The 27987-nt window shown below is 46.2% G+C and overlaps 1 protein-coding gene across 2 annotated transcripts in view; it reads right to left on the bottom strand.

The window, feature by feature from the left end:
• The window catches only part of GPCPD1 (glycerophosphocholine phosphodiesterase 1), a 1217556-nt gene that overhangs the window by 328956 nt on the left and 860613 nt on the right, over nt 1-27987 (bottom strand). For both annotated transcript variants that reach the window (XM_069608267.1, XM_069608268.1), the window contains one exon: nt 9071-9132. In XM_069608267.1, the coding sequence (XP_069464368.1) occupies nt 9071-9132 (62 nt within the window). The remainder of the gene's footprint in view (nt 1-9070; nt 9133-27987) is intronic.

Below are 27987 nucleotides of genomic sequence, written 5' to 3' on the forward strand. Positions count from 1 at the left end.
TGTTCAATTCTCGTAAGTCCAGGATGGGTCTCAGTCCTCCGTCTTTCTTTGGTATGAGAAAGTAGGGGGGAGTACCAGCCCTTGTTCCTGTCCGCTACAGGTACCGGTTCTGTGGCACCTTTCTCTAGCAGGTCTACAATTTCCTGCAAGAGGAGCGGATCCGGCACTTTCAGAGAGCTGTTCCCCGGTGGATGGCTCTGAGGGATGCGTAGAAAAGGCAGGCAGTAACCTTGGGCAACTGTCTCCAATGCCCAAGCATCTGACGTAATAGCCTGCCATTCCGTCAGATGGTGAGTTAACCTGCCCCCTACAGGTGTCTTGTGATGGGAGACCTCAGAGTGGTTTGGGAGCGGCTGATGCAGTTGCCGAAGGTAAAGCGGCTCCTGCTCCTGCTGATGCGGCTTTCTTTCCTTTACCCCTTCCACCGCGGGTACATTTTCCTTGGCCTCTTTGAGCCGGCCGTCCTCTGCCTCTTCCATAAGAGGAATAATAGCGAAAGGACCTTCCTCTCCAAGAGGATCCTGAGGGACGAAAATTAGTTTGGCGGATTGCAGCCCCTAGTGACTTGGCTGCTGCTTTAGATGTTTGCAGTTTTTCCAAACTGTCATCCGCCTTCTTACCAAACAGGGAAGAGCCGTCAAGGGCATATTTAACAGTCTGGCCTGTACGTCAGAAGCAAAGCCGGACTTTCTCAACCACGCATGCCTGCGGATTGTGGTACTTGCCGCCATGGCCCTGCTGATACTGTCATCAGAATCAATGCCAGTTTGAAGGGACTCACACATTGCATCTTTACCATCTCTGATGATATTTAAAAATGCGTCCCTTTCTTCGCCTTCCTGGAGGCAGTCAGCCGCTGATGAAGCACACTCCCAAAGAGTGTGGCTGAACCTAGCGAGCGTACAAGTCGCATTAACAGATTTTAAAGCCATGCTACAGGCCGAGAAGACCTTCTTAGCTGTGGCATTATATTTTTTATCATCCCTATCCTGTGGAGCAGTGGGGTATGCAGATGTACTGCCTGATGAAGTTGCAGCCTGGACCACCAGACTCTCTGGAGTAGGGTGCTTAGATAGGTATTCAGGGTCAGCAGCAGATACCCTACATTTCGCTGACAACTTGTTAACCGCAGGGACAACTTCAGGAGTTTCCCAGTTTGTTAAAATCTTTCTTTGTAAAGCAGAATGAAAGGGAACCACAGGATCCTCTGTGGACCTTTATCCAGAATATCTGTGAGGTCATCCTGTTGAAAAACAGGTGAAGGCGCAGACCAACCCATGAACTCCATAATTCTTGACGTTAGGGTTCTATAAGGGGTTTCAGCATGTTCCCCTGGTTCTGGTTTGACAAATTCCACGTCTGGGGAAGTGTCTAGGCCACTTGCTTCCTGTAATGCATCCTGAAGGTCTTTCAACCTTCTTTCCTCAGAGGCAAAAGTCTCTGGTTCAGGTCCTCTGCAGCCCAAAAGGCCTTTCTTGATCAGAATCTTCCCTTTCTTCATAAATTGAAGTTAAGGGGGGATGCTCTGGCCTGTGAAATGGTATAAAACCCATCTCTAAAGCAGAGGGAGCCATCATCAGTGGCCTTGAAAAGGTCGATGTCGTCGATGCCGATGTGAAAATCCTCAAAGGTGCCGACAAAGGCGTTGAGAAAACTGGAAGAGGCCTCGAAGAACTCGAGAGGATCGGAATCCTGCTCGACGATGTCGACGACGTTCTCGACATTGTGTCGGAGGCTCTCGGTGTAACCGTTGGCTGTGGAGTAGCCGTGGGTTTTTCTTTTATCGGCGTCGATGTCGATGTCGGCGTCGACGGATGCGTCGAAGAACCCTTCGATAACGATCTATGCTTCGAAGGGGCTTTCGACGATGGCGTCGAAGATGCTTTACTTCACGATGGCTCATGGAGCTTTCGGGTCGACTCTTTCGCCGGGTGCTGCGACTCGCTGCGTTTAGATATTTTGGGCTTTTTACCCGGGGTATCACCCTCAGCTGACTTTGAGGGGGTCGAGGCCGTTTTCTAGAAGACGCTTAGCATCTTTTTTCTGAATTCTTCCCACTCAGCCTGAGAGCTGTGTTTTGTGGGGCAATTTACTCTTTCAGGGGAACTAGAAGACGACGACAAAGGAGATGTTCTATGTCTCTTTTTCGAGTGTCTAGACCTCGACGAGTGGTGGGAGCCACTTCGAGACCTAGACCGAGAACGCTTTCGACGGTGAGGAGACGAATGTCTCGACTCTACCGCGGAAACTTTCGAGGAAGTTAAAACTGACTTACCTCTCTCGAGCTTCCCCTTACGCTCCTTCAAGGCTTTCGCCGTCATGGATAGGCATTCCTCACACTCCGAACACTGGTGTTCGATTCCCAGACACCACAAACAGATCCTGTGAGGATCCGTCAACGACATTTTCTTCCCACAGTCTCGGCATTTTTTGAAACCGGACCGAGGAGTCGTCGGGTCGGAGGAGGAAGCCATCGAGTACGAGTCGGTTTTCTCAAGGAAATATGAATATATTTCGACTGACTAACTGAGCAACGGTATTCCGAGGCACATGAAGCGCGGAAAAACGGAACTGAGCAACGGACGCTGCGCGTGGCCATTTATAGGCATGATGACGTCGGCGTCGATACGGTGGCTGTCGAGGAACACCTTCTCGACGGACGTCGACGCACAGCGCCCTCTACTGGGAAAAAAATTTCCGAGGCCAGCAAGCTGGAGATACAAATATCATAGATCAGGAATACGTCGGAGGACACAATCCCTTCGAAAGGAAGGGTATTATAGCCTGACTTGCACGTGCCCATAAACATGGTAAGCGAAAGTGGAAATGAAATCGTGGGCTCCACTGGAATTAAAGAGTGCTATGTGTTAATGGTAAGGCAAGAGAAAATGGAAGAATTAATTAATTTACCAGCTCAATAAGCTGAATTAAATTCAGTATAATTCCACATGGAAGCTACCAACATAACTTTAATATGCTGTTGCACAGACAAATTGATAATGGGTATTAGCGTGGTCACTGTTGGTGAGGATGAGGTAAGTATATGCAATCAGTCAAGCGAGCCCGGCAGGGGAAAGAAAGGAGAGACAGACATGCTAATTAGTCAATCTGCTGCGCGTCTGAGCGCACTATTAAGAGACGCGTAGACCCTCAGATACTCTAGGGGTGTGCGCGAAAGTCGCGTGCTTACCAGCGTCTCCGCTGCATCTGTGCGGAAGGAGCCAGCCATGCGCGGCTCCTACTGGCAAGTATAAGCACGGGATCGTGTGGCGTCGTGTACGCCATCGCGCGTATAGCGAAAAATAGGTGCCATCTTGGGTGTGTGTGTACCCGAGAGACCAGATGGAAAGCTGCGGAGCTAAGAAGAATAGTTATGTGGTTGACTACAGGATTAGGAAGGCAATTGATATAATAATGGATCTAGTTAGGGCACGAAAAAAAACCTGCATGTCATTAAAAATCAAACACAATGAGCTTGGGAATTATAAGAAACTAAATTAGAACCCGCCATGATTACTGGCCGGCATAGGAAATTACATCTGTAGAATACAAGGAGTAAGCATTATGCACAGTGGCAAAAGGAAAAAGGAAAGTTAATATGTGTTGGAGCAAACAGGCTCAAGGATGCACCAAGGTGGTGACACATTTCTAAACCAAAATTGGGAAGTGTAAGCAAGATTGCCAATTAAAATCTGCCTCACGATTTTTCAACCCATGTGGGCAAGTATTGCAAGTGATTATAGTCAATATGAGACCAAGTGAATGGCCAACATTTGTTCAATTTCAACATATCAAGTAAGTATACAATAAGTTGTACTTGTTCAAAGGAATACAGATAGTTCATGGTCCGTATTGAGACCTTGTGTGACAGTGCGATATTGGCAGATTAGGCGAGCTTCTAATTGCCTCAATTTGAGAACCAAATTACCCCCACATTGTGGCAGAGTCACTTTGGCCATCCCAGCAAATTGAATTTGTGCTTTATCGTCCATTTGGTGGACTTGTTGCCAATGTACAGACAAAGGATATTTTGAATCTACCTGGGAGATGGATGCCAGTCAAATTTCAGGACTCATTTCCCTCTCTGGTGGAATCTAACTACATTAGATTTAGTGGGGGTTTATAGTTAGTTCATTTTCCTCTGCATATTGGCTAAATGCATCCAACTGCCTCTGCAAACCCACCCACAGGCGTATAATAGGACTATATTGTCAGTGTAAGCTGTCCGATCTTTGGAATAGCCAGTGCACTTGAGGATAATGCCCTACTCACATCTGACAGGTACAGGCTAAAAAGTCAATCTGCATCCCTGCCTTACTCCCCTGCCCGTTGTAATTGGACTCGATAAATGACCCTCCCCGTCCAGTCGTATCTGAATATTGGAATTGGCGTGAAGATGAATCAAAATGGTTAGCAGGCCCATAGGAATACCCCAGGCCTGCAGTTTACTCCAGGAGCCATCCTCAATTTATTGTATACAACTAGCCCTGTAAAGAATTGGACCTCCCTTCTGCCATGATCTTCCTATAGCTAAATTCACAATCACTCCATTCAGAGGTAGAGAGGCCCCTCCTAAAGCATATCTGCTGTTTATGCAAGATACCCCTAGCATCCACCCAGGCCTCAAGATCCCAGAGTACTACGCCAGCAGAGATTTTATTTTCTGCATCAAGCAATGCTCTAGGCCGATAGTTGAGCAGTGGGAACTGATCCCCTTTTTTATAAATTGGAATAACTAGTGCAGCTTCCCACGAGACTGGGAACTCTCATCTTTAGGATGTTATTAAAACAGGTCCCACAGAATAGAGTTTGTCAGCCCGTTAAGTCCTGCGGCCCTAGAAGATGACTGACAAATAAGGTCTTCAATAATTTCCTGGGATAAATGAATAGCCCACGAGACCGGTTTGTCCCAATCGTACTGGTCACTTTCAGCTTTCCTAGAGAGTCGCAGACAATGTGCCTGCCAAACTTCTTCAGGAATAACACTCGCCTCCATCGCAGCCTGGGATTTCCCCTCCCAATTTACCAATTCCCAAAGACTCCCGTCGCGCTGAAGGCGTAAGAATCTATGTGCCCACCCTTTGTAAGCATTCATGGTGGTTTTACGTTGTTCTACGAGGAACTTAATTGGGAGTTGTAATTTCGCGAGAGATCGAATCTCCTTCCTCATTGCTCTTTTGCGCATGCTAGTAGCCTCGTCAAATTCGTGTGTATGTGATCTGCGCCTGGCAGCTGAAGCTTGGACAGGTGCATTCAGAGACCATGAAAACTCCCTAAAGAGTTTTGGGTTAGAGAGATCTTCTAGTCCCCCATCCTTAATTTCTTCCAATGCACACAAAAGTTTCCCACTCAAAACATTCCTGTTCCGTTTAAATTTGGAAATTCGGTAGCCCCGTCAGTTTGCCACCAGAGCTGGATATGCCACCCTGGCCGCACACCAGTTATCCACCCCAGAGTGCGAACTAGCATATCATGATCACTGAGTGAGGTTGGCTTAACTTCAAAATCAATGCACTGACCAAATAACTCAGCCGAGAGGAAAGCCTAATCTATTATGGACCTTTGCGTACCAGCTCTCCTGGTAGGTGCTGGAGGGATATCTCCACACATGGAGCCATTAGCCATATTCAGGTTTCAGCCCTGGAAAAACTCAGTCCAGATCCTACCATTTGACAAGGACTTCCCACTAACTGCACAGGGGCTCTCTGGAGTAAGCCAGAAGTTAAAGTCCCCAGCAATAATCAGCCCAGAGCCTACTTCCAACGCCGGTATACTAGACAACATCGATGTTAAATGGTATAGAAAATCAGCAAGATTAGAGCTCGTGGGGTTCCAGTACAAATTTATCAAAACTAAGGCTTGACCTGAGCACCCCCACTACGGTAAAAGGCCTCTGCTGCTAGGATACCCAGTATGTTACTTGAAATCTTTACTATGTCCACAAAGGTGGCGTTTCTTACTGCAATGACCTGACCTCCTATTGGACGTCCACCATTTGATTTTGTGGGCAAGTTCTCAACAATAGAAAATCCATCTATCAAAGGGCAACAAAAGCCCGGTCTACTGAAGCACTATATCGTGCAGGCAAAAGAGATCACCACCCTGTCTTTTAGCCACAAAGCTATTAGAACCGCACGTATTCCAGAAAATTAGCGATAACGACAGAGTTCTCCATAAAGCAAAGCTGTGTGAAAATCTGGGCGATAATCTGTGGCAGCAGAGATATTGCCTTACATAGGGAAAAGTGAACTCTAGGGTATAACACTCCTGTGCTGAGCACAATTTGTGTTCTGATTGTCTCTAATAGTTAAGGGCAAAGTCACAGGTGCGAAAAGGTGAACCCAACACCTTTCGTAATGGAACAGTAGGAATTCCTGGGTACTTTGTCGCGGCTAGTTTTCAGAGAGTCTTGTGATTACAAGAACATACACGCTGGATGCAGTTTCTGAAGGTGTGTTTTTTAATATACATAGAGTAGACACATAGTCTAAAGAGTGGTCAGCCGACACGTGTTTCGAACCCGAAGGTTCCTTCTCAAGGCCGATTTAAATACATAAGTACATACAGCATAGGTAAACAATCAGCACAGTTTTAGTGTGGTGATATTTGTTGCTCATCGTGCATTTAAATGTTTATAGGGTCGAGCGAACAGTAGGTTTTTGCATAATAATGGTTGTATTTGAATAAATACATTTAATGAGAAAGAGAAAATGTTTGAGGAGAAAGTGGAAGAAAAAAAGAATAGAGAGAAACAAATTAGTATTGCTGGTGGTAAATTATGGAAAAAAGTAATTGTAGCTGAGGTTAGCAATGCTCTTACCAAATGTGGTAGTCAAGGGTCTTGAATTAGAGAATAAAAGGTTGATTCTTAGTGACCGTATGGTAGGAGGTTCAGAGGTTGCTTGGATTTCAAGGCTGAGAAGAAAGGTTAATTGTCAATCTCCAGGGTGGCAAGGAAGGAAGTGGAGACGGGATAATAGCCGGCTGTGGTATCAAAGTGTACCGTAGTGGAGGGCCCAACCGCCCAAATGGACCTGTGATTTGTTGTGTGCAAGTCCTATTGATAAATGATACCAGTGACGGGCGAATGTGCATAGTGCGGTTTCACGTGTGGTCAAGGCCAATGTGGGAAAGCTAAACGCGTGTTTCGCATATGCTGTGAACCAAGAAGAAAACTGTTGCTTGAATGGAGTTCTGGGCGCTGGCCTGCGCCGCGTCTGGATGAGATTGTGAGGGCCGGCAAGTGCCACACTTAGACAAAACTGTGAATGCTAGCATGCTAAAGGTCATGTAACCCACTAACCAATATAAGCTCAAACTCTGCATACTTATCTCACTCAAAAAACTCACAACCATCTCTCACACAACAAGCCGCATGCACTTCACAACACTGCAACAACACATAAGCCGGAGCAACAGCACACGCGGACTGACACTGATCCAATACCCGCACCAAAGCTCAGCACCCGGTGTACAGCGAGTTGAAGCTGCCAACAGAACACCACTCCTCTCACTATCCTACTCCCTTCTTCACCCTTCTAACCAATCCCCCCCCTTATCATTTACAGATCCGCCAGAACGTCTGGGGACCAATTCCGTTGGTGACGTTGCGCGGTACAAATACCTTTAACATTTAACATTTGATAAATCATCAATGGACAAAAAGGCAAAGCCGTGAGCGGCGTGTGTGTAGCGCGGTTAAAAATAGAAAGCACCAGATGAGTTTACGGATCTACAAGGTCGTGAACTAAATGGCACTTCTAAATACAGATTAATAAGATTGTTGTGAGGAAGGTCCATTTGCGAGGCATGGCCATGGGGGCCTGTTAATTGCGCGCTAGGAATGTGTAGCACCCGAAGTGCTTAGGGTTACAAATGCGTGGTCAAATTGGCAATTAAGAGATTAAGTCAACAAATTAAAGAGATTGTTGTGAGGAAGGTCCATAAAGGCAAGGCCGCAAACGCCGTGTCTGTTGCACGGTTGCACTGGGAAGCCCCCGACGTGCTTGAAGATAAGGGGACGTGAGTTTATTTAGCAATTAGGGTTAGCAGGAGCTTACCTGGTGCCTCGGCGTCCGTCCGCGATTGCTAAACCCGAATGTGGATCTGCGCATGGGTGTGGGGAGAGTCGTCTTATTGCACACCTGTGTGGGAAAACCAGAAATGCGCACGCGCATGGCAAAGTTCCTATGTAGTGTCTAAATGAGTTGGCTGTAGCGCTCCTGGGATAAATTTAGTGAATATGGCTAATGGAAAGTGGACTTGTTTGAGAGTCGGATATGTTGAGTTGGTGGTTTAATAAAATGATGAATCGAGTGGAAAAGCGGGGGCGGGGGAATAAAACAAGTAGTGTACTTCTTGGATATATGAGGTTAGGAATGATGCTGGAGCGAATGAAAGGGCCCGGGTGGGCAAGAATTGTATTGTGTGTGCGGTTGAGGATTGAGCTGTGTAAATAGTTTAGAAGTGATGTCTATGGTGGTCCTTGAGAAAATAAGGGGTTAAGATAAGAGATGGAAACCAAGCAAGGTAGTGGTCAGCAGTGGGGGAGGGCAGGGGAGGAATTCATATGAATGAAAACATGTGTGAATTAATAGATGTATAGAGGCCGGTTCTTGGGAAGCTTCAATTGAGTTGTAAAAAGGAGGATCATGTCCTGCCCGCCTGGTCCAAGTTTGAACTAAGGGGGTTCAGAGAAAGGGAATGGTTGAAAGAGGAAAGTAACCCTCGTTAGGGCGAGAACAATATCAAGGGTCAACAATGGGGAAAGGCAGGGGAGGAAGGATTTTTGACTGCACAACCTGTATGAAAATCGTACAAAAGCCTGGCTACATTTCTGTAGAGGAAATTCTATCCATTAGAACATTTTGTGTGTTCACATGCAAAAATACTGATACTTGAGGGACAAGTGTAGGTAGTCTAGCAAGACAACACAATACAATAGTTAAGTACCTATTCAGAAAGTTTGTTTCCCATTTAAAGTACTCGCACATATCAGAAGTACCATGGCGCAACTGTTGAATACCTGAAGACTGAAGTCTGTCAAATGTTGCCTTTCCTGTACACTTACCATCTGAAGAGAAGGAAATGGTTGGTTATCATTAATGGAACTCTCCTCGTCAGGAACAGATGCTAAAAAAGATGTATGAAATTCAAAACCAATCCAAAAAAGGAGACTAATCATGTGCACAATTATGCAGTTAGGTATAGTTTGATGAACAGCATTGAATCTCTTGTATCCCACAAACATGACAAGCTTAGATACCCCAACACTGAAACGTTAACAAAAACAGGCCATACAAAATTTTCTTTTCAGGAGCTTTGGTTAATAGGTTGTGAGCTGAGAGAGCATGCTCAGGAAGAACAAGTTACTTCTTACCTTGTAACGTTCTTTCGACGGGATGTTCCTCCGACGTATTCCTCATCTTAGATATATCCTTCCAGCTCTGCTGGCCTCGGAAAAAATTTTCTTTAGAGGGCGCTGCGCGTCGACGTCCCTCGAGTCGATGTCCTTCGACAGCCGCCGTATCGACGCTCGACGTCATCCTGCCTATAAAGGCCGCGCGCAGCGTCCGTTGCTCAGTTCCGTTTTGTAGCCCACAGTATTACTGTCTGGACTAGACTAATCACCCTGAAGGAGCGTAAGCTGCAACAACAAGGGAAGTAGAACTGCGGGGATGGATGGGAGGGTCGATGAGGAATACGTCGGAGGCACATCCCGTCGAAAGAACGTTACAAGGTAAGAAGTAACTTGTTCTTCGAAGGGATTGTGTCCTCCGACGTATTCCTCATCTTAGATAGGCTCCCATAGCAGTATTCTATATTCGGAGGAGGGAGTACTGACTTCACACTGTCTTCTATTGATGAATAGAATGCAGTACAGCCCTTCCAAACCTAGTCTCTTGACTAGAGGAGGAATCCAGATTGTAAAAACGTGTAAAGGTATGGACAGACCAGCATGTAGCGGCCGCACATATGTCTTTAACCGGCACGCCTCTTTTGAGGGCCGATGAAGCTGCAATACCTCTGGTCGAATGAGCCCTAAGGTTTTGAGGGGGCTCTTTCCCTGCCAGTTTATAACATTCCAGAATGGCTAGAATGATCCATCTGGAAATGGTCTGCTTAGTTATTGGTAACCCCAGCTTGTGACCTGCGTAACCTACAAACAGCTGGTCTGCCTGTCTTATCCTGGCTAGTCTACTAATGTAAAAACTTAAAACCCTCCTAGGGTCTAGTCTGTGTAACCTCTCTTCCTCTTTCCCCGGGTGAGGAGGAGGATAGAAAGATGGTAGGGTAATCTTCTGAGAGATATGGAATTCAGAAACTACCTTTGGGAGGAAATTAGGCTTCACTTGCAGGACAACTTTGTCTTTGTGAAAGATTGTATGAGGGGGTTTACAAGAAAGAGCTTGTAATTCGCTCACCCTTCTAGCAGATGTAAGTGCTATTAATAAAACAGTTTTAAGGGTAAGGAATCTTAACGAACAAGAATGGAGAGGTTCGAAAGGTGTACCCATCAGGAAAGTTAGTACTAAGTTTAAATCCCATAGGGGAACTTGGAATGGTCTTGGGGGATAAACATTGGTTAACCCCTTTAGAAACTGTATTACCAAGGGTAATTTGAAATAGGATGGTTCTTCCGCAGTACGCTTAAAGATAGATAGCGCTGCGAGATAGCCCTTAATGGTGCCAACTTGAAGGCCTGAATTTGCCAAATATAGTAGGAAGGACAAAACCATTGGTGTACCACATGAAAATGGGTCGATATTCTGTTCTCTACACCAGCTGCAAAATCTGTTCCAAAGGCAGCGGTATAAAGACTTTGTTGCTGGCCTCCTTGCCGAAAGCAACACCTCCATAACATCATCAGGGAGGTCCCAATCCTTGTACCTCAGCCGTTCAGAAGCCAAGCGTGAAGGTTGAGGGTTTTGATGTCTGGATGGAGAACCTGACCTCCCTTCTGTGAGAGAGTAGGTTCTCTCTGAGAGGAAGTCGAATTGGAGGGCAGATGGACAAGTCTAGAAGGTCCGGGTACCACGTTCTCCTGGCCCAATCCGGGGCAATTAGGATCATGGTTCGCCGGAATCTTCTCAACCTCCTGATCATTTGAGGAATGACAGGGACCGGTGGGAACGCGTACAGAAGCAGAAACTCCCAGTCCACTATGAACGCGTCTCCCAGAGCTCCTCTCGGAGGAAATTCCCTTGAGCAGAACAGGTCGCATTTCCTGTTTAGGCTGGTGGCGAACAGATCTACCTGAGGGGATCCCCAAAGGGCGAAGATCTCTTGAAGGACTTCCTGAGCTAGCTCCCACTCGTGGGAGACTGTGTTCTGCCTGCTCAGAGCGTCCGCTGTCAAGTTCTTCTCTCCGGCTAGGTGAACTGCCGATAGAGAGATTCCTTCTTGGATTGCCCAAAACCAGAGCTGCATCGCCTCTCTGCACAGGGGTAGTGATCCTACGCCTCCTCTTTTGTTGAGGTAATGCATGGCCACCGTGTTGTCCGTCATTATCAGGACGTTCTTCCCTTGTACAGCTGGCAGGAAAGCCTTCAACGCAAGTCTGATGGCTCTCAGCTCTAACAGGTTGATGTGTAGTCTGGACTCCGATGGAGACCAACGACTGCTGATGGTCAAGTCGTTGGCGTGGGCTCCCCACCCCGTGAGTGAGGCATCCGTGACTACTGTTATCTCCTGCCAGGGTTGCCAAAACTGTTCTCCTTTCAGAATGTTCTCCTGACAGGCCCACCACTGAAGGTCTCGAGCCACCCTGCCGGGAACCTGAAGAAGATCTGTCATTCTCCCAGAGAATTGTGACCACTGAGTCCTCAGTGCCCACTGGAGGGATCTCATTCTCAGGCGAGCCTCTGGCACAAGGAAAATGCAGGATGCCAGGAGGCCTAGCAACCTCAAAAAGTCGAAGGCTGGGAGACGTTGGGCATGTTGGAACTTGGTAACCATCTGTAGAATATCTTGAGCCCTCACCTCTGGTGGCGAGGCTTTTCCCAGGGAAGTATCCAGGATCGCTCCTATGAACTGGAGTCTCTGCGATGGTATCATTTGAGACTTCTTTAAATTGAGGGAGAAGCCCAGTTTGTGAAGGGAGTAGCACACGTGATTTAGCTGGATCTGAGCTTGCTCCGGAGAAACAGCCCTGATCAGCCAATCGTCCAGGTAGGGGTAGACGTGAATCCCTTCCCTCCTTAGACTTGCAGCCACTACCGACATTAACTTGGTGAAGACCCTCGGGCGGGGTTAGCCCAAATGGCAGTACTCGAAATTGATAGTGAGAGTTGCCAATTGCGAACCTCAGGTATTTCCTGTGTTTGAGATGGATAGGCACATGGAAATAAGCGTCCTGAAGGTCCAGAGATACCAACCAGTCCTGAAACTGAAGGGCCTGGAGGATCTGAGAAAGAGTGACCATCTTGAATTTGTCTTTCCTGAGGAATTTGTTCAATTCTCGCAAGTCCAAGATGGGTCTCAGTCCTCCGTCTTTCTTCGGAATGAGAAAGTAAGGGGAGTACCAGCCCTTGTTCCTCTCCGCTACAGGTACCGGTTCTATGGCACCTTTCTCTAGCAGGTCCAAAATTTCCTGCAAGAGGAGCGGATCTGGAGCTTTCTGAGAGCTGATCCCCGGTGGATGACTCTGAGGTATACGTAGGAAAGGCAGGCAGTAACCTTGGGCAACTGTTTCCAATGCCCAAGCATCTGACGTGATAGCCTGCCATACCGTCAGATGTTGAGTCAACCTGCCTCCTACAGGTGTCCTGTGAGGGGAGTCCTCAGAGTGGTTTTGGGGCGGCTGATGAAGATGCCGATGGTAAAGAGGCACCTGCTGTTGCTGCGGCTTTAGAATATCTACCCTGTCCACCTCGGGTAGTTCTTCTTTGACCCCTTTGAGCCGGTCGTCCTCTACCTCTTCCGAATGCGGAGTAGAAGCGAAAGGACTTGCCCCTCGCAGAGGTTCCTGTGGGACGAAAAGGAGTCTGACGGATTGCAGCTCCTAGGGATTTTGCTGCAGCTTTTGAAGTTTGCAGTTTCTCTAAACTGTCATCCGCCTTTTTCCCGAACAAAGAAGAGCCATCGAATGGCATGTTCAAGAGCCTGGCTTGCACATCTGGGGCAAAACCCGACTTTCTCAACCAAGCGAATCTCCTGGTTGATGTACTTGCCGCCATTGCTCTGCTGATACTGTCAGCCGAATCAATGCCCGTCTGGAGGGATTCGCACATAGCGTCTTTACCGTCCTGTATAATATTCAGGAACGCATCCCTTTCTTCTCCCTCCGGGATGCAGTCAGCCGCTGTAGAAGCACACTCCCAAAGTGTATGGCTGAACCTAGCAAGGGTGCACGTAGCATTAACCGACTTTAACGCCATGCTACATGCTGAAAAGACTTTCTTTGCCATAGCATCATATTTTTTATCGTCCCTGTCCTGTGGGACTGTAGGATAAGCCGTCTTGACATCGGTAGAGGATGCTGCTTGTACCACCAGACTTTCCGGGGATGGATGTTTAGACAAAAACTCTGGGTCTGTGGAAGATACCCTGTACTTTGCAGACAGTTTTTTATTTACTGCTGGTATTACATCTGGGGTTTCCCAGTTTGTCATGATCTTTCTCTGAAGAGCTTTATGAAAGGGCACCACCGGATCCTCTTGTGGGCCTTTGTCAAGAATATCCGTGAGGTCATCTTGCTGGAAAGATTGTGAAGGTGCAGACCACCCCATGAACTCTGTAATCCTGGCCATTAAGGCTCTGTAGGGGGTTTCAGCATGCTCCCCCGGTTCTGGCTTAGCAAAATCCACCTCAGGGGAAGTGTCTAATCCACTTGCCTCATGTAAAGAATCATGAAGATCCTTTAATCTGCGCTCTTCAGAGGAAAATTCCTCTCTAACTGGGGTTACAGGTCCCTGTAACTCAAATGTGTCTTGTTCAGACAAATCACCCTCTTCTAAAATTGAGGATATAGTTCTCAATTGTTCTGAACTCATAAAGGGAGTAAATCCCATTTCCAAGGCAGAGGGTGCCGAACTTGTCATTATTGGCCTCGAAAACGTTGATGTCGTCGACGCCGACGTCGAAGGCTTCGAGCGTGGCGTCGAAAACAGAGGTGGAGGCCTCGAGGACCTCGACAGAATTGGAATTCTACTCGACAATATCGACGCCATCGACGTCGAGGGCCTGGGGATAGTCACTGGATGTGTGGTCACCGTGACTTTTCTTGGCGTCGACGCCGGTGTCGAGGCCGGCGTCAAGTCGACAGACCCGTCTGTCGAAGGTCCCTTCGACAACGGCGTCGAAGACATCGACCTCGACGTCGACGGAACCTTCGTCGACGGAACCTTCGAGGAAGGTTTGGAGGTCATAGTCCTGCTCGAGGGTTCGAGACGCGCTCGAGAGGTTTCTTTCGCCGGGTACTGCGACTCGCGGCGTTTTTGACCTTCGGGTCTTTCGACCAGAGCATCGCTCTCGGCAGTCTTCGAGGGGGTCGAGGCCGCTTTCTCGAAGACGCTCATCATATTTTTTCGGAATTCCTCCCATTCAGCCCGGGAACTATGTTTCGTGGGGCAAGGGATTCTTTTTGGCGAAACAGAGGAAGAGGAAGAGGAAGACGGAGAAGGGGATCTTCGACGTCTCCTCTTCGAGTGCTTCGATCTCGAGGAGTGATGAGACCCACTCCGAGACCTGGAGCGCGAATGGTGACGAGGAGACGAATGTCTCGACTTCGTCGACGAAGAAGAAGCTTTAAAAGTCTTACCTTTCTCCAGCTTCCCCCTACGCTCCTTCAGGGCCTTAGCTGTCATGGACATACAGTCCTCGCATTCCGAACAATGGTGTTCAGCTCCCAAGCACCACAGACAATTTCTGTGAGGATCGGTCAACGACATCTTTTTCCCACAATCTCGACATTTTTTGAAGCCGGATCGAGGAGTTGTCGGTTCCGACGAGGAAGCCATCGAGTACGGATCGAATAACTTGAGGTAAATAGGATTAATCTGACTAAGAACTGAGCAACGGTATTCCGAGGCACAGAGTAAGCGCGGAAAAACGGAACTGAGCAACGGACGCTGCACGCGGCCTTTATAGGCAGGATGACGTCGAGCGTCGAAGGACATCGACTCGAGGGACGTCGACGCGCAGCGCCCTCTAAAGAAAAAATGTTCCGAGGCCAGCAGAGCTGGAAGGATATATCTAAGATGAGGAATACGTCGGAGGACACAATCCCTTCGAAAGAACACTTCTGTGAGGGAGGTGTGCACGCATAAATATTGAATAAGTACAATAGTCTTATGATATGGTATTTCCCCACTGGTAGTCCATAGGCCCATTCCTGGCACGGGACCGCAAACATTCATCCTGTTGCGCAACACATTTTATTTCTCTCCAAATATGGAGCCCAACATGTGTGTAAACCCAGTCTCTGCCAGTGCCCTGTTTATACAAACAAGTATCTAATTTCAGTAAACGTGCTTCCGTGGGATACCATATTTTCCTGCTGATTACACATCTACTCTATGAAAGATCTCATTGTAATAGAAAATCTACAAACCCAAAGCAGAGGAAGAGAGACAACCGTTGACAACTTGACAAAATGATAAAAGGCAATATTAAACTGGATAGGTAGGTAATTTGGACTTTTAGTGAGTTATCCTTTCCGGAGCTTTCATAGCCTTAAATCTGAGGCTTAGAAGGCCCAACCAAAATGTGGCCTCCTCCACAGCATCAAATTTAAGGCAGTGATTTTTATCTATTGATGATGCTGTTAGGAAGATTTTACAATAGTCCTCTGGTTAGGCTTAGGAATAACTCGTCAGCGGTAGGAAGTGTTTACTTCAAGTTACTGTAGACTCCTAGTGGTAGGTGACCAAGAGCAGTAAATGTTTCATTTTTGGGATGGGAGGGGAATGGTAGTACAGTACAACTTACGCACAAGCATGCAAAGGAATGTCCCCAAAGTACACTACTGAATATACTCATTATATAGAGTTGTACAAAAAGGAATTATTTACATTTCAGCCAAGTACAGATTTTAGAAATTGAGCATATAAAAGGTGTTTCTCAGGCATGGCGCTATCAACATGGAATAGAAACTTTGAAAACGGTCCTTCCCACAGAGACACAAAGGAAGTATACCACAATTCTGCTTTCTTCAATCTGGCCATACATGGCTTGCCATTTCTGTAGGATCAAAAAAATTCAAGGAAACCTTTCAGCCTAGCACGATGTGGATACAGTCTAAACAAAGACATTAGTGACCGTGCTTATTCACCACTGAGGACTCTGGGTCGGTTTAGTCGCATCCAGTTTTAAATAAAAATAATTCCCACAATGAGGTTCAATTAAAGACAGGGCAACTACATGTTCTCTTAAATGCAACCATTCACCAGGAATGCTCAGCCACAGGCTCTACAGTGCCTGGGAGGAGGGTCTTCAGGCAAAGCACCCAGGTACTGGAGAAAAAAGGGAAGCAGCAGATTACCAGTTGGAAGAACCCCAAAGTATCAACAAGGCTACTGGAGATTGAAGAAAAGGTCAAGAGGATGAGGGAGCAGCGGCCAGTCCCATCAGGTTGCCTGCTGGTTACGGTTCAAGTCAGCAGTGCCTGCAGGCAAAGACCATGGGGAAGAAGGGAGTAGTTTCTTACCTGTAACTCCATTTGTGCAGCGTTGGTATCTTTCATGGATTCACATGCTGTGAATATTCCCCATCGCCAGGCTTGGAAACCCTAGTAACTTTAACTTAGTAATTTTCCTATGGAAAACATGTTGACACCTTGAGTGTCCCCATCAACGTCGTTGTGGGTGCTTTTGGCAGCACCAATGGGACGTCGAGTGTATAGCTTCGCCCCAGCAGCTTCCCCTTAGATTCTGTCCTATACAGGATGTTTACCTGAGGGGGGAGGCTGGAGGAGGGCGCATGTGAATCCATGAAAGATACCAACGATGGAGAAATGGAGTTACAGGTAAGAAACTACTCCCTTCTCCAGCATTGGATATTTCATGGATTCACATGCTGTGAATAGATTTTGTAGCAGTATAATATGCTTGGAGGTGTAAACCAGGCAAACAAGATAGATATTATGAGGACGTGTACATGAATGCAAAAGCATATATCTGTAAGGTAGAGAACAGGAACAACCCCAGAAGCTGCAGGGCTTACCTTACTGGAACAGTCGTTGAAGGACTGCCCGTCCCATCTGCACATCTTCAGCGTGTTGCTGGTGTAAGCAGTAGTGCCTGGTGAAAGTGTGGGGGCACCGCCCATGTTGCCACTTGGCAAATGTCTCTGATTGGTACCCCACACCTGAGGCAGTCGTAGCTCTCGTGGAGTGAGCTCTGGGGGTTGATTGTAGCGGCCTGTTGGCCTTTGCGTGGCACAAGGATATCGTAGGTGCAACCCATCTTGAGATGCCCTGTTTTGATATGGATCTTCCTTTGTTGGATGGACCAAAGGCTACGAAGAGCTAATTTTGTGCGATCCAAGTAATAGTTCAATGCCCTTTTGACATCTAGCGAGTTCAGTGTCTTATCTGCTGGAGAAGAGGCATTTGGAAAAAATTTGGGTAGAGTGATTGTAGCATTCTTATGAAATTCAGATGGTACCTTAGGAATGAAATGCATGTTTGTGGAGAGAACCACTTTGTCATGAACCGAAGATAGGGAGGATCAATAACCAACACTTGGAGCTCTGAACCTCAACTAGAAGACTTAATGCCCACTAAAATAAGCTAGTTTCCAAGTTAGAAACTTGATGTGGGTTGTTGACATGGGTTCTCATAGTCCGCCTTTACAGCAGTTCTGTGGTTTGCACGTTGCGTTATCTATTTCATAGATTAGAACACGTGTGAAATCATGCTGAAATCTTCAACTCATTAAAACAAAATTAATGACAATGTATTCATTTGAATACATTTTGTTTTAATGAGTTGAAGATATCGGCATGATTTCACACATGTGTTCTAATCTATGAAATAGATAACGCAAACTGCAAACCACAGACCGGCTATAAAGGCAGACTTAGAGAGAGGTAATTAGGCTGTTATTTTCTTCTTTTTCTTGCTAAACACTGTCCTTTCTACAGCCTAATCCCCCTTTACCAAAAAAAAAAAATCAGGGAATCACCCATTGTATCTCCTACCATAGGACAACTCGGTTGTTGTTGGGTCAAATATTGCACATGAGTGGCTTTTTATCACTAAGATTCAGGTCTAGGGTAAGTAAAATTATAGCAGTCCATCTAAGATGGATTCTGTTAACATGATATTATTTACGGTTGAATACTATCAAAAACGTATTCACCAACCATCGGTCATGATCACCGAGGAAACCAATCCTACAAATAACACCATAGGCAATGATTTTGAAACTCTAATGCAAAAGAAAAAGAAGTTAATCAGGACAGACTCCCATGGTCAACTTATGTTGGCATATTTAAAAGCTGGGGTGATCCCTGAGGGTCTGCAAGTAAGAAATATTCCTCGAGTATTTATAGACAATGCAAAATTCAAAGGTAAATTTAGCACAGTCGGAAATAAATGCTCACGAGAGCCTGATTTTAATAATTGACATTGCAGACGAAGAAGCTAAAGAACAAAAAGCTGAAATAGACGCATTAGAAGAGAAGATTAAATCAGATCTAGTGATCAATGACATCAAACAAAAACTTGAAAAAATAGAGGAAGAAATGACCAAATTAAAAAAAAAAAAATGACTCTTGATGAGAAAATTTGGAAATTGAAAAAAGATAGAGATGTATAATGAAATAAAAACCTATCCATATCTGGTGGAAGCCTACTATGATAATCAAAATATAATTGGCCCACAAAGAGGAAGAACTGGATATCAGAAGAAACAATATGTAACGTTCTCAAACACGACCAATAGCACCACCAGCAGTGATTCCGATAACACTATCAGCGCTAGCACTTCACGTGGAGGAAAAAGCCAAAAACAAATGTTTTTCAAGGGAGGGGGGAGAGGAAGCTGCAACCGACAACAGGGCCCACCGCAAATGCAAACGCAGAAATGGAATGGCCTTGTCCAAAACTGGTAATTCCGATACTTAACCTCTCCACACATGTCCTCACAGAAGGAGAGATCTCAATATTAAGTCGAGGGTTGAGTTTTGTCCCTGTTGCAAGAGCTGACAACTTTCGAACAGAGATAGAACTTTCTTTAGATCTATCCGCCTAAAATACTTTTTTCGCCTGCCCTCCAATACCGAGAAAGAAAAGAGTACAACAGGCTTAAAATTACCATCCACCTTTTGCCCCACTACAGCAATGGTCAGTCCTGCCATAGTGGCTTTTGAAAACAAGATCGTGGAGGAGACCCATGAATTCCTCATATCTAAAAATGCCTCTCAAGACAATCTATCAAGAGACAAACGATAATCCCTAACAAATCTACAAAACAATGACCTGTTCATGATTAAACCCACAGATAAAGGGGGATGGGATAGTAGTGTGAGACAAAAATGCCTATAACATCGAGGTTACCCAGCAGCTTACTAATACAAAATTCTATCAACTACAAAATGACCCGACACCTAGACTAAAAGACGAGCTCTCCAGCTTAATGACTCATGCTTTAGAAGAAGGCTGGATCGATTTTGATAAAAAAAATCTTTCTTACTAAAACAAATCCAACCACACCAGCCTTCTATATTCTACCAAAGGTACACAAAGACAGCACTAAACCTCCAGGTAGACCTATAGTGTTGGCTATCAACTCTATTTTGGAACTCTTATCCATTTATGTTGATTGGTTCTTGAGACCTTTTGTACTTAAAATGAAATCTTAAATAAAAGATGCCACAAGCATGATTAAAATTGTGGAAACCATTCATATCCTCCCTGGAGATATCTTAGTGATGCTTGACATGGTTTCTCTTTATACGAGCATTCAGTGTCTACACGTGCTGGAATATTATATAAACCAGGGAAACATCTCTACCACCACAGTTCCTACTGCCTTCATTGTAGAATGTGCAAGGCTGGTACTCATGGAAAACTTTTTCTATATGAGGGTGTGTACTACAATCAAAAACACAGGACCAGCATGGGTGCTACTTTTTCCCCGTATATTGCCAATCTATATATGGACCATGTAGAAAGAAATTCCATCTACCACACCAATAACCCATATGAGACCAATATTGGAGCATGGCATCGCTATATAGACGATTGTTTTGTGATTTGGAGGGGCTCTATCACACGCCTTTTAGAATTCCAAACATGGCTTAACCAACAGAACACTAATATCAATTTCACCATCAATTATGATGCCAAGACAATGCCTTTCTTGTTTTTAGAAATTGTGAACCCAGAAAGTGGACGACTTACAACTAAAGTTTTCAGGAAACTTACCGATAAAAATACACTATTGGAATATTAGAGTTACCATCCAGCAAGCCTAAAATCAAATCTCCCAATAGGCCAATTCCCGAGAGTCTGCAGAAACTGCACCCTTTTAGCAGATAATGAAACACATGGGAAACAGCTTAAACAACGTCTAAAAGAGAGAGGATATCCTAAAAAACATTAACGTGGCCTATAAAAGGGCCAAGAATGTGAATAGAGACTCATGCTTAAACCCAACAGGTAGAACAAAAATAGAAAAAATTACATGTGCGAGTAGATACAGTCCAATAAGCCACAGTTTCCGAAAAAACGGTTTTAATAAATTGGCACATCATTCAAACTGACTACTTCAATCCAGCGCCACCCAGGTTTGCCTTTAAAAGGCAGAGAAGCCTGAAAGATAGCTTAGTACACACCTACCCCAAAGAAACAAAGGAAGTTGACCCTCAAAGAACATTATGGGCACTTCCACCAGCAGTCGGACATTTTAAGTGTGGAAACTGTTCCGTATGTGCCCTAACAAAAAACCTGAAACGTGTTAACCTTAAAGGACGAGAGTGGCATTTAAATATGTTCACTGTCAAACCCAATGGGTGTAGGGAATCCAATGTCCCTGTCATCTCTTGTACATTGGTAAGACTAAGAGACCAATAAAACAACGGATTGGCGAACACCGATCGAGTATCAGAAACCAAACTGCAAATAAACCCTTAGGAGCACATTATGCTCGTATGAAGCACAAGCAAAGTGATATTTTTTGGTTCGTCATTCAGACTGTACATATCTTCAAAAGAGGCGGAGATAGGGATCTCGCATTGAAGAAATTAGAGCAAAAAGGGAAATATAGCCTGGACACGATGAAGGGTGGCCTAAACTCTGCGGTGGAATGGGTTATCGTCTTCTAACCCTGGCCCAAATAATAATTATTTTGCATTTGTCAGTTAACAGGGCAACCATGATATGAAATGGGGTAAGGTGGGCTGCACAACCTACCCAAAATATCCCTCCAAGTACAACACACTAAAAATGAGAAATGGGAGTCAAAACCGCTTTGCACCTGTCCATACTATGTATCTAAAGAGACCCCCATTTGCAGGGTTAAAACAGTAGGCACAACTTCTTGTAGCGTCTGTGTCCTGGAAAACATGCAGATAATTTTTGATATGCATATACATGATAGCGCAAAATGTGGCCCTAGTCTAACTTGCCCTTTTACCATGCTTAACTATGCCCTTGTGAATTACTAGCCCTAGGTTGCGCTTGTTGCTACGCTTATCCAGGGTTAGGGAATAGTCAAGAAGCAACTTGCCCCATCGCTAACCTAACACACTCAAACAGGACGACCTGTTTGTTCGAAGTAATTCTTTGTTTGGCAGATATAATAATAGATTGACCGATTAGTTTACAAAGCGCAGTCTTTTTTAAATAAAAACGGTCTTATTTCCCTTAGTTTAGGTGAAACTGCTTAGTTTGTGTCCTCATTTGTAGTAAGGGACACGCGACTGAGCTGGTTCCTTGTCATGTGGTTCATGACAGGATTGTAGTTTTTCAATATTAGTACAACCCCATGAAATCCATAGTCTGATTAAACTTTCTTTATGCTCTGGCTGTGGTTTGATCTGATACCTTCCTGTGTTTGATGGAAGGATCTATGTACGGTTTTTTCACCATATCATTGGTATGCTTTTGAAAAGACCGGACAGAGCCTACCGGTTTCAGTGGACTGAAATTATTGAGGCACTTTCTTCAGGGCTATAAGGCAGCACTGTTTGTGGTGCTGCTTCTATCCTTTCCAGCTGTAGAGATCTGCTATGTTGAAGGTACCCCCCACCTCTGATGGAGAGATAATGGAGTCTGGGGGTGACAAGAGATGCATGTCTGTTTTAGATCTCTATATCACTGGGGTGGCCACACAATTCAGGCACATACATCAAGTGAGAAGGAAAGGGTTAGAGCTGCTTACCCTGCTCTTTAAATGAGATTCTCACAAGATAAAGGCGTCCTTTGCAGGGTGTGTTTATTGTTGCATCTCTTCTTACTGGATGCCCCAATTAGTGGCATTCCATAGTATCTAGAATGATGTTGAATCCATTAACAAGGTATAAATGGCATCTGTGTAATTACTTTTAAATATTTTTCCAGTGTCAAACATTTAGAAAAAGAGGACCACGAGGTACGTGATCCTGTGTGCACAAACAGCATATATATCAATAGTAAGTGACATTAGATTTTATGTCCACACAGTGTGCTGGGGCACGACTGTGTGGTGTGGTTTACTGAAATAAATTGTTTCAGTCCTGGATCTGTTGGGGAACAAAGTATAGCTGGGAGCTCACTCACCTATGTGCCAGCTGACATCCGCGCTCCTCTGACAATTCTTTGAACTCTGGAGCGTACCGCAAAATGTTTTCACTGCGTCTCCATTCCCTTACCCATTTCCTGGTATTGGCTGCGTGTGCGCATGCACGGCATCGAGACACTAGTGCTTAAGACGCATTTGCGGCAGCGTGACACTATTCGCTGATGCCGGCACGTTGGGAGGCGTACTCTGTTGTTATCAGGGGTGCGCTCCCAGCCTTTTCCAAGTGCTGTGCGGCTGTCAGACCTGCCTAGTGCAGCCAGATGCCTAGTGTGCACTCAGATGATTAATGTGCGCTCTCTGTGCTGGAACACATGATGAAGTTGTGCACATCTATCTACATCTATCTATATGTGTGACTGATTATATCTACATATGTGACTGATGGGGATAGTGTAAGTGTAGATAGTGTGCGAGTCTGAGGGCATGGGTGCAATGACTCCTAGGTTTTATATGTGCGGGTCCCCGCTGTACGTAGAGCTTAAAAGGGTATCGATTCATGGTGTGCAGTGACCCTGACTGGGGTCATGTGGGGGTGACTACACCATTTCCGAGGTTGGGGGTACGGTGTCTGCTCGTCTACATGTAGAGATGAGCATCAGCTCCACCGTGCCTGGAAATATTGCTGATTGTTTTGTAAGGGTTGGCATACTATGAAAGGTAAGTTAGAAAGAGTGTTTACAAGGTAGCCAAAGTCTGCCAGCTGGTTGGTTCATTTAGTCCAGTGGTTTCTGTTTTTAATCAGTAGATCCACAATTGTTCTCTTCTGTACAATAAGTTGTACAGATTCCCTTCTCTTCTTGGTACCGCTACTTTCTCGATGGTTGTCCATGCTATGTCATCGGGTCCATGGCCTTTTTCAAGGTAGTGTTCCACCATAGGTGTGGTCAGTTTTTTTTGTTCGTATACATGACCTGTGTTCTGCCATTCTGGTTCTGATGGGGTGTGTGGTCATTCCCACATACCGTTTTTGGCACGGGCAAGTGATTAGATAGATCACGTTATTGCTGTTACAGTTGGTCAGTGTTCTCTGGTTCCACAGGTAGTGCCATCCGATGTCAATGGTTAAAGACCTTTTCGTGGTGCTGCATGCTCAGCAGCCACCACATGGCGTGTGTCCAGTGGCCGATGTCTGATTCCAGAGGTTATTGGGTCTTTGCACTGGTTCTTTGTATGTGTGTATCAGAGAATCGTGTAGGTAGCGTCTTCTTTTCATGGCAAACCTGGGTGTCTCCAGGGCCGTATCCCCCACATTTACAATGGGCCACAGTTTCAAAATCTCTTTTTTGATTTGATTTGCTAGTGGTGAAAAGCTCAGAACTGCTGTTATTTTGCCATCACGATTTTCACGTTTGGCGTGGTTCTCTAGGGTGGTCTCCCGTGGGATGTTTCTTCCTCTTTTATAGACCCACAGCAGCGCAAGTCCCCAGGGGAGGTGAATCCAACTCAGAAGCGATTCAGCCGAGTCGGGTGGTGTCCCTGTGGATACAAGGTGAGCGTTACATGGAGAAGCCCAGGCAGATCTCGCATTCTCCTTCCTTGTGGTCTGGATGAAGACAGTAGAGGCACTGCAGTTGCTTGTCCTCCGCAAACACATTCCGCAGCCCGCATTTGGTGCAGGGCCTGAAGAGGGACCTTCCTTCCTTCCTTCCTTCTCCTCCGTCATGGTCGGAGGCGCCGAGTAGGCCTGATGGCCTTCTTGAAACTTCAAAGAAACTTTGACGATCTTTTCCCTTGAGGGGCGCTGAAATTCCACCGACAAACGGATCCCCGCTGTCAGCAGATGGAGCGAAGAGCACACAGACTCTTTTGGAACAAAAATAGCAACTTTTTCCGTCACAAAACTAAAAAATGTATAAGTAGCTCATGGAGCAAAACTCAAGGACTGCCAACACTGAAGCGTGCAGTAAAAATCTGAAGATGGCTGCTAGAGGAGGGGCTTAGGGAGAGGAGTGTCATTGGCTGGGGGAAGTATGACCCAGAGGACAGTGATTGGTTTAGAGGGGAAATACGGTTTGTAAGTAAACTTTTCTTCACCGAGGATTCCCGGTCTGATGGGGAATATTCATGAGCATGTGAATCCATGCCAGACAGACCATGCTGGAGAATAGTCTGCTTCTCTTTCTACAGCTCCAACTACCCCAAAGTACCTGGGAAGCCACAAGAGTACAGGATCCAAGACGAATCTGGGATCCATGGATGAATCCTGAGGATGGAAGATGCTCTGCCTCGTCACAGTAACTTGGGTGCACTGGCAGACGAAGTGGTGGAGTTTCTTGGCTTTACTCGATGAGACCCCTCGAGGATGGACCCCCCCATTGGAAGGAGTAACCACTGGGATGTCGGTGTTGAGAAGGAGAGAACCAAGCAGTGTCGGAAAGGCAGCACTTTGTCTTTGCAGTGGGCTCCATTGGGGGTCGTTACTCCGGCTGTGGATGTCCACAAAGGTGAAACTTGCTGTGGACCTCAGCAAGGCCTGGCTGAAGAAGATAAGACCCTTGGTGGCCGTAGATGACTTTCAGTGTCGACTGGGGCAGTGGCAGAAGTAGGCGTCATGTTTCAGTATTTTGTAGTTTACCACCTTTCGGTTCTTTGGTGCTGCAGCTGCAGCCCGGACCTCAGGGTGGCTTCTGGTGACCTGGACAGGACCACTGGACAGGACTGCAGACCCTCACCAAGTCTGAATTCTCAGGATGTCTTCTTCAGAGTTTGGTGGTGGGAAACCCACCAACAGACACTCCACTGCAGGCAGTGACCCTGGACCTTCTCTGGTGTGGACAAGTGGACAGATGTCGTGGCAGGAATGGCCTTTGAATGATTCTTCAATGATTTGGAACTTTCGCAGCTCTGGGTGCCAGGCAGCACAATGCTAGGGTACGCCCTCTTCTGGAGAATACTCAGCAACCTGGGTTCCAGCAGTCACAAACACTTCTCCGGACCCTGGGAAACACAGATGAACCTCTTGGCTTCAAGATGTTCAGGCACTTCTCTTCTGGACCCACAACAATCCCTTCTCTGGACGGCAGGCACACAAGACTGGCTTCCAGGAGACTTGGGTGAAGTCCAGCAGTTGCACAATGTTCTCTCGTGGCTATGGGAAGAGGTTGCCCATCCAGGTCCTCTCTGGTTCAGTCCTTGAATCAGCATTGCAATTTTTTCAGGTTTGATAAAGAGATGCAGCCTCAGACTTCTTTCTCCAACTGGATTCCAGGATGCAAGCTTAAGAGGACTTCAGCGTCTGCTTCAGATTTCTTGTTACAGCTTCTGAAAAGGAGGCAAGTGTGAGGGTCCTCTGTTATACAAAACACTCACTATTCACTCAGGCTGAGCCAGGCTCAGCCAGCCAATCACACACAAGAGTATTCATGCAGGCAGCACCCAATCAGGCTCACAGGCATTCAGGCTATTCACCAGAAACCAGACACCCAGGATGTAGATTGGGAGCTACTCCCCAGCCTTTCAGTGCACTACACTGCATTCATTCCCGTTTCAGTCCGTGCTGGCTCTGGCATTGTGTCACAAAATCAAAACCAGACACCCACAACACAGAATGCATATGGACTACTCACTCCAGTAAGGTAGGCTCCACCCAAAGGGTGTACCCACGACAAGCAGCCCTGGGGAAGGCGCCAGCCAGTCTGGCAGGAGACGGCCGCAGAGCCATATATGGTACTTCAACCTAACAACCATTTATGGGAAGGGGAGAGAGCCAGGACTTCTCAGGGCATTGGGAAACAAGTGTGGAAGGAAAAGGAAACCAGATGTATCATTTGTATGCTTCATCCCCTCTCCCAGTGAGACCCCTGGCACTATTTGCTGGACTTCTTGACCTTTTTCTTTCAATCCTGAATGAGTGGAGCCTTTTATCGCTCATTCATTCTTGTGGGCTGTTTTTTGGAACTGGATTCTTTGTATTCTACCTGTACTATGGAGTCTGTCTGCTCTATAGCTCTTAAAGGCATCTGTGTGTTTACTACTGCAGCACACAGCTCTCTATGGGAAGTGTTGCCGGGGACCGTTAAGGTCCTCCTTTAAGATTCATTTTCTGTATCCTCAAGTAACTGCAGTTCTTAAGAAGTTTCTCTCCCAAAACTATAGTCTGAAAGATTGGCACACACCACCTTCAGTGGCGTGCCAAAGGGATACCTAGTAGCCCCCTTCTCTCTGCTCCTGTGACTTTTTAGTCACATAGACAATCACCTAGTTATGGCTAGTGGCAGTGGACGTGTTCTACCAACTGTGTATTTTTTGTACCGCAGGCTATGTCCATAGTCTCGGTAGTGCACAATAGGGGCACCCAAGTACCAACTTGGGACCTCCCTTCTTCTTTCACCATTACTAGAATGGTTGTTCTTTGTTAGCCCTTCTTCTACCATTCTGGGAGGGGACGGCCAGTGTGTGTGTGTTGGTACCAGTAGTATCCATGCCTAGGTTGCATAGTGTCTGGGCAGGCAGGAAGTGGGGGAGGAGTTTTCCACACCCCCTTTCCTTTGTCTGCTAGAGAGCCAGAATAGGTCCAGCTCCCACAGAGGGTCCTGGCTGTCCTAATTGGACAGCCAAACGCCCCTTTCTGTAAAATGCTGAGAGAGATTGCTGAGGAGTGTGTGCTGGAACTGTATAAGAGGTGAGGCTTCTGGAGTGAAAAGCAAGTCGACCACTGGAAACAGAAGTAACCAAACAAGATAACCAGAGACGCCTGCAGACCGTTTGCAAGACCGTTAAGCGTCCACTGCTGTCCTGACCCAGTTTTCTATGCGACAGAGGAGCTCCTAAGAGGACGACTTCTTCCCTTGGCTGGTGGGAACAACCAATTCCAGGATGAACTTTGAAACAAGTCCTCTCCCGAGATCCTAGGAGCTTCCAGAGCTATGGAACCCCAATACCAGGAGACCTGCTGCCCATTTCAAGTACATCATTGTGGAAAGGTCGAATCCATCCAAATCTTTGTTGAACCCGTAAGGACACTCCAGAGATCCAATCCAACTAGCCCAGACCCACTCACCAGAGTGTGGGACTGCAGGAAGCAAAGAAGATTGACTGGACGGTCCGTGTCCTTTGTTGGTGCTGCAGAAAAGGCACCAAAACCGCAGAGAGAACCAAGAAGTTGCTGAAAGTCGTACCACAGATCCACCCTCGAGACTGCTGCTGAGAGATCCTGTCCATTGCCCTGCCATCAATCACCAGACCAAGCAATCCGGAGGTCCGGTCCAGAGCTGCAACATTGCGGAGCATCGAGCACAAACATTTTCTTCTAACCTAAGGT

Source organism: Ambystoma mexicanum, chromosome 4q (assembly GCF_040938575.1).
Source record: "Ambystoma mexicanum isolate Mex_15411 chromosome 4q, UKY_AmexF1_1, whole genome shotgun sequence".
Taxonomy (NCBI): domain Eukaryota; kingdom Metazoa; phylum Chordata; class Amphibia; order Caudata; family Ambystomatidae; genus Ambystoma; species Ambystoma mexicanum.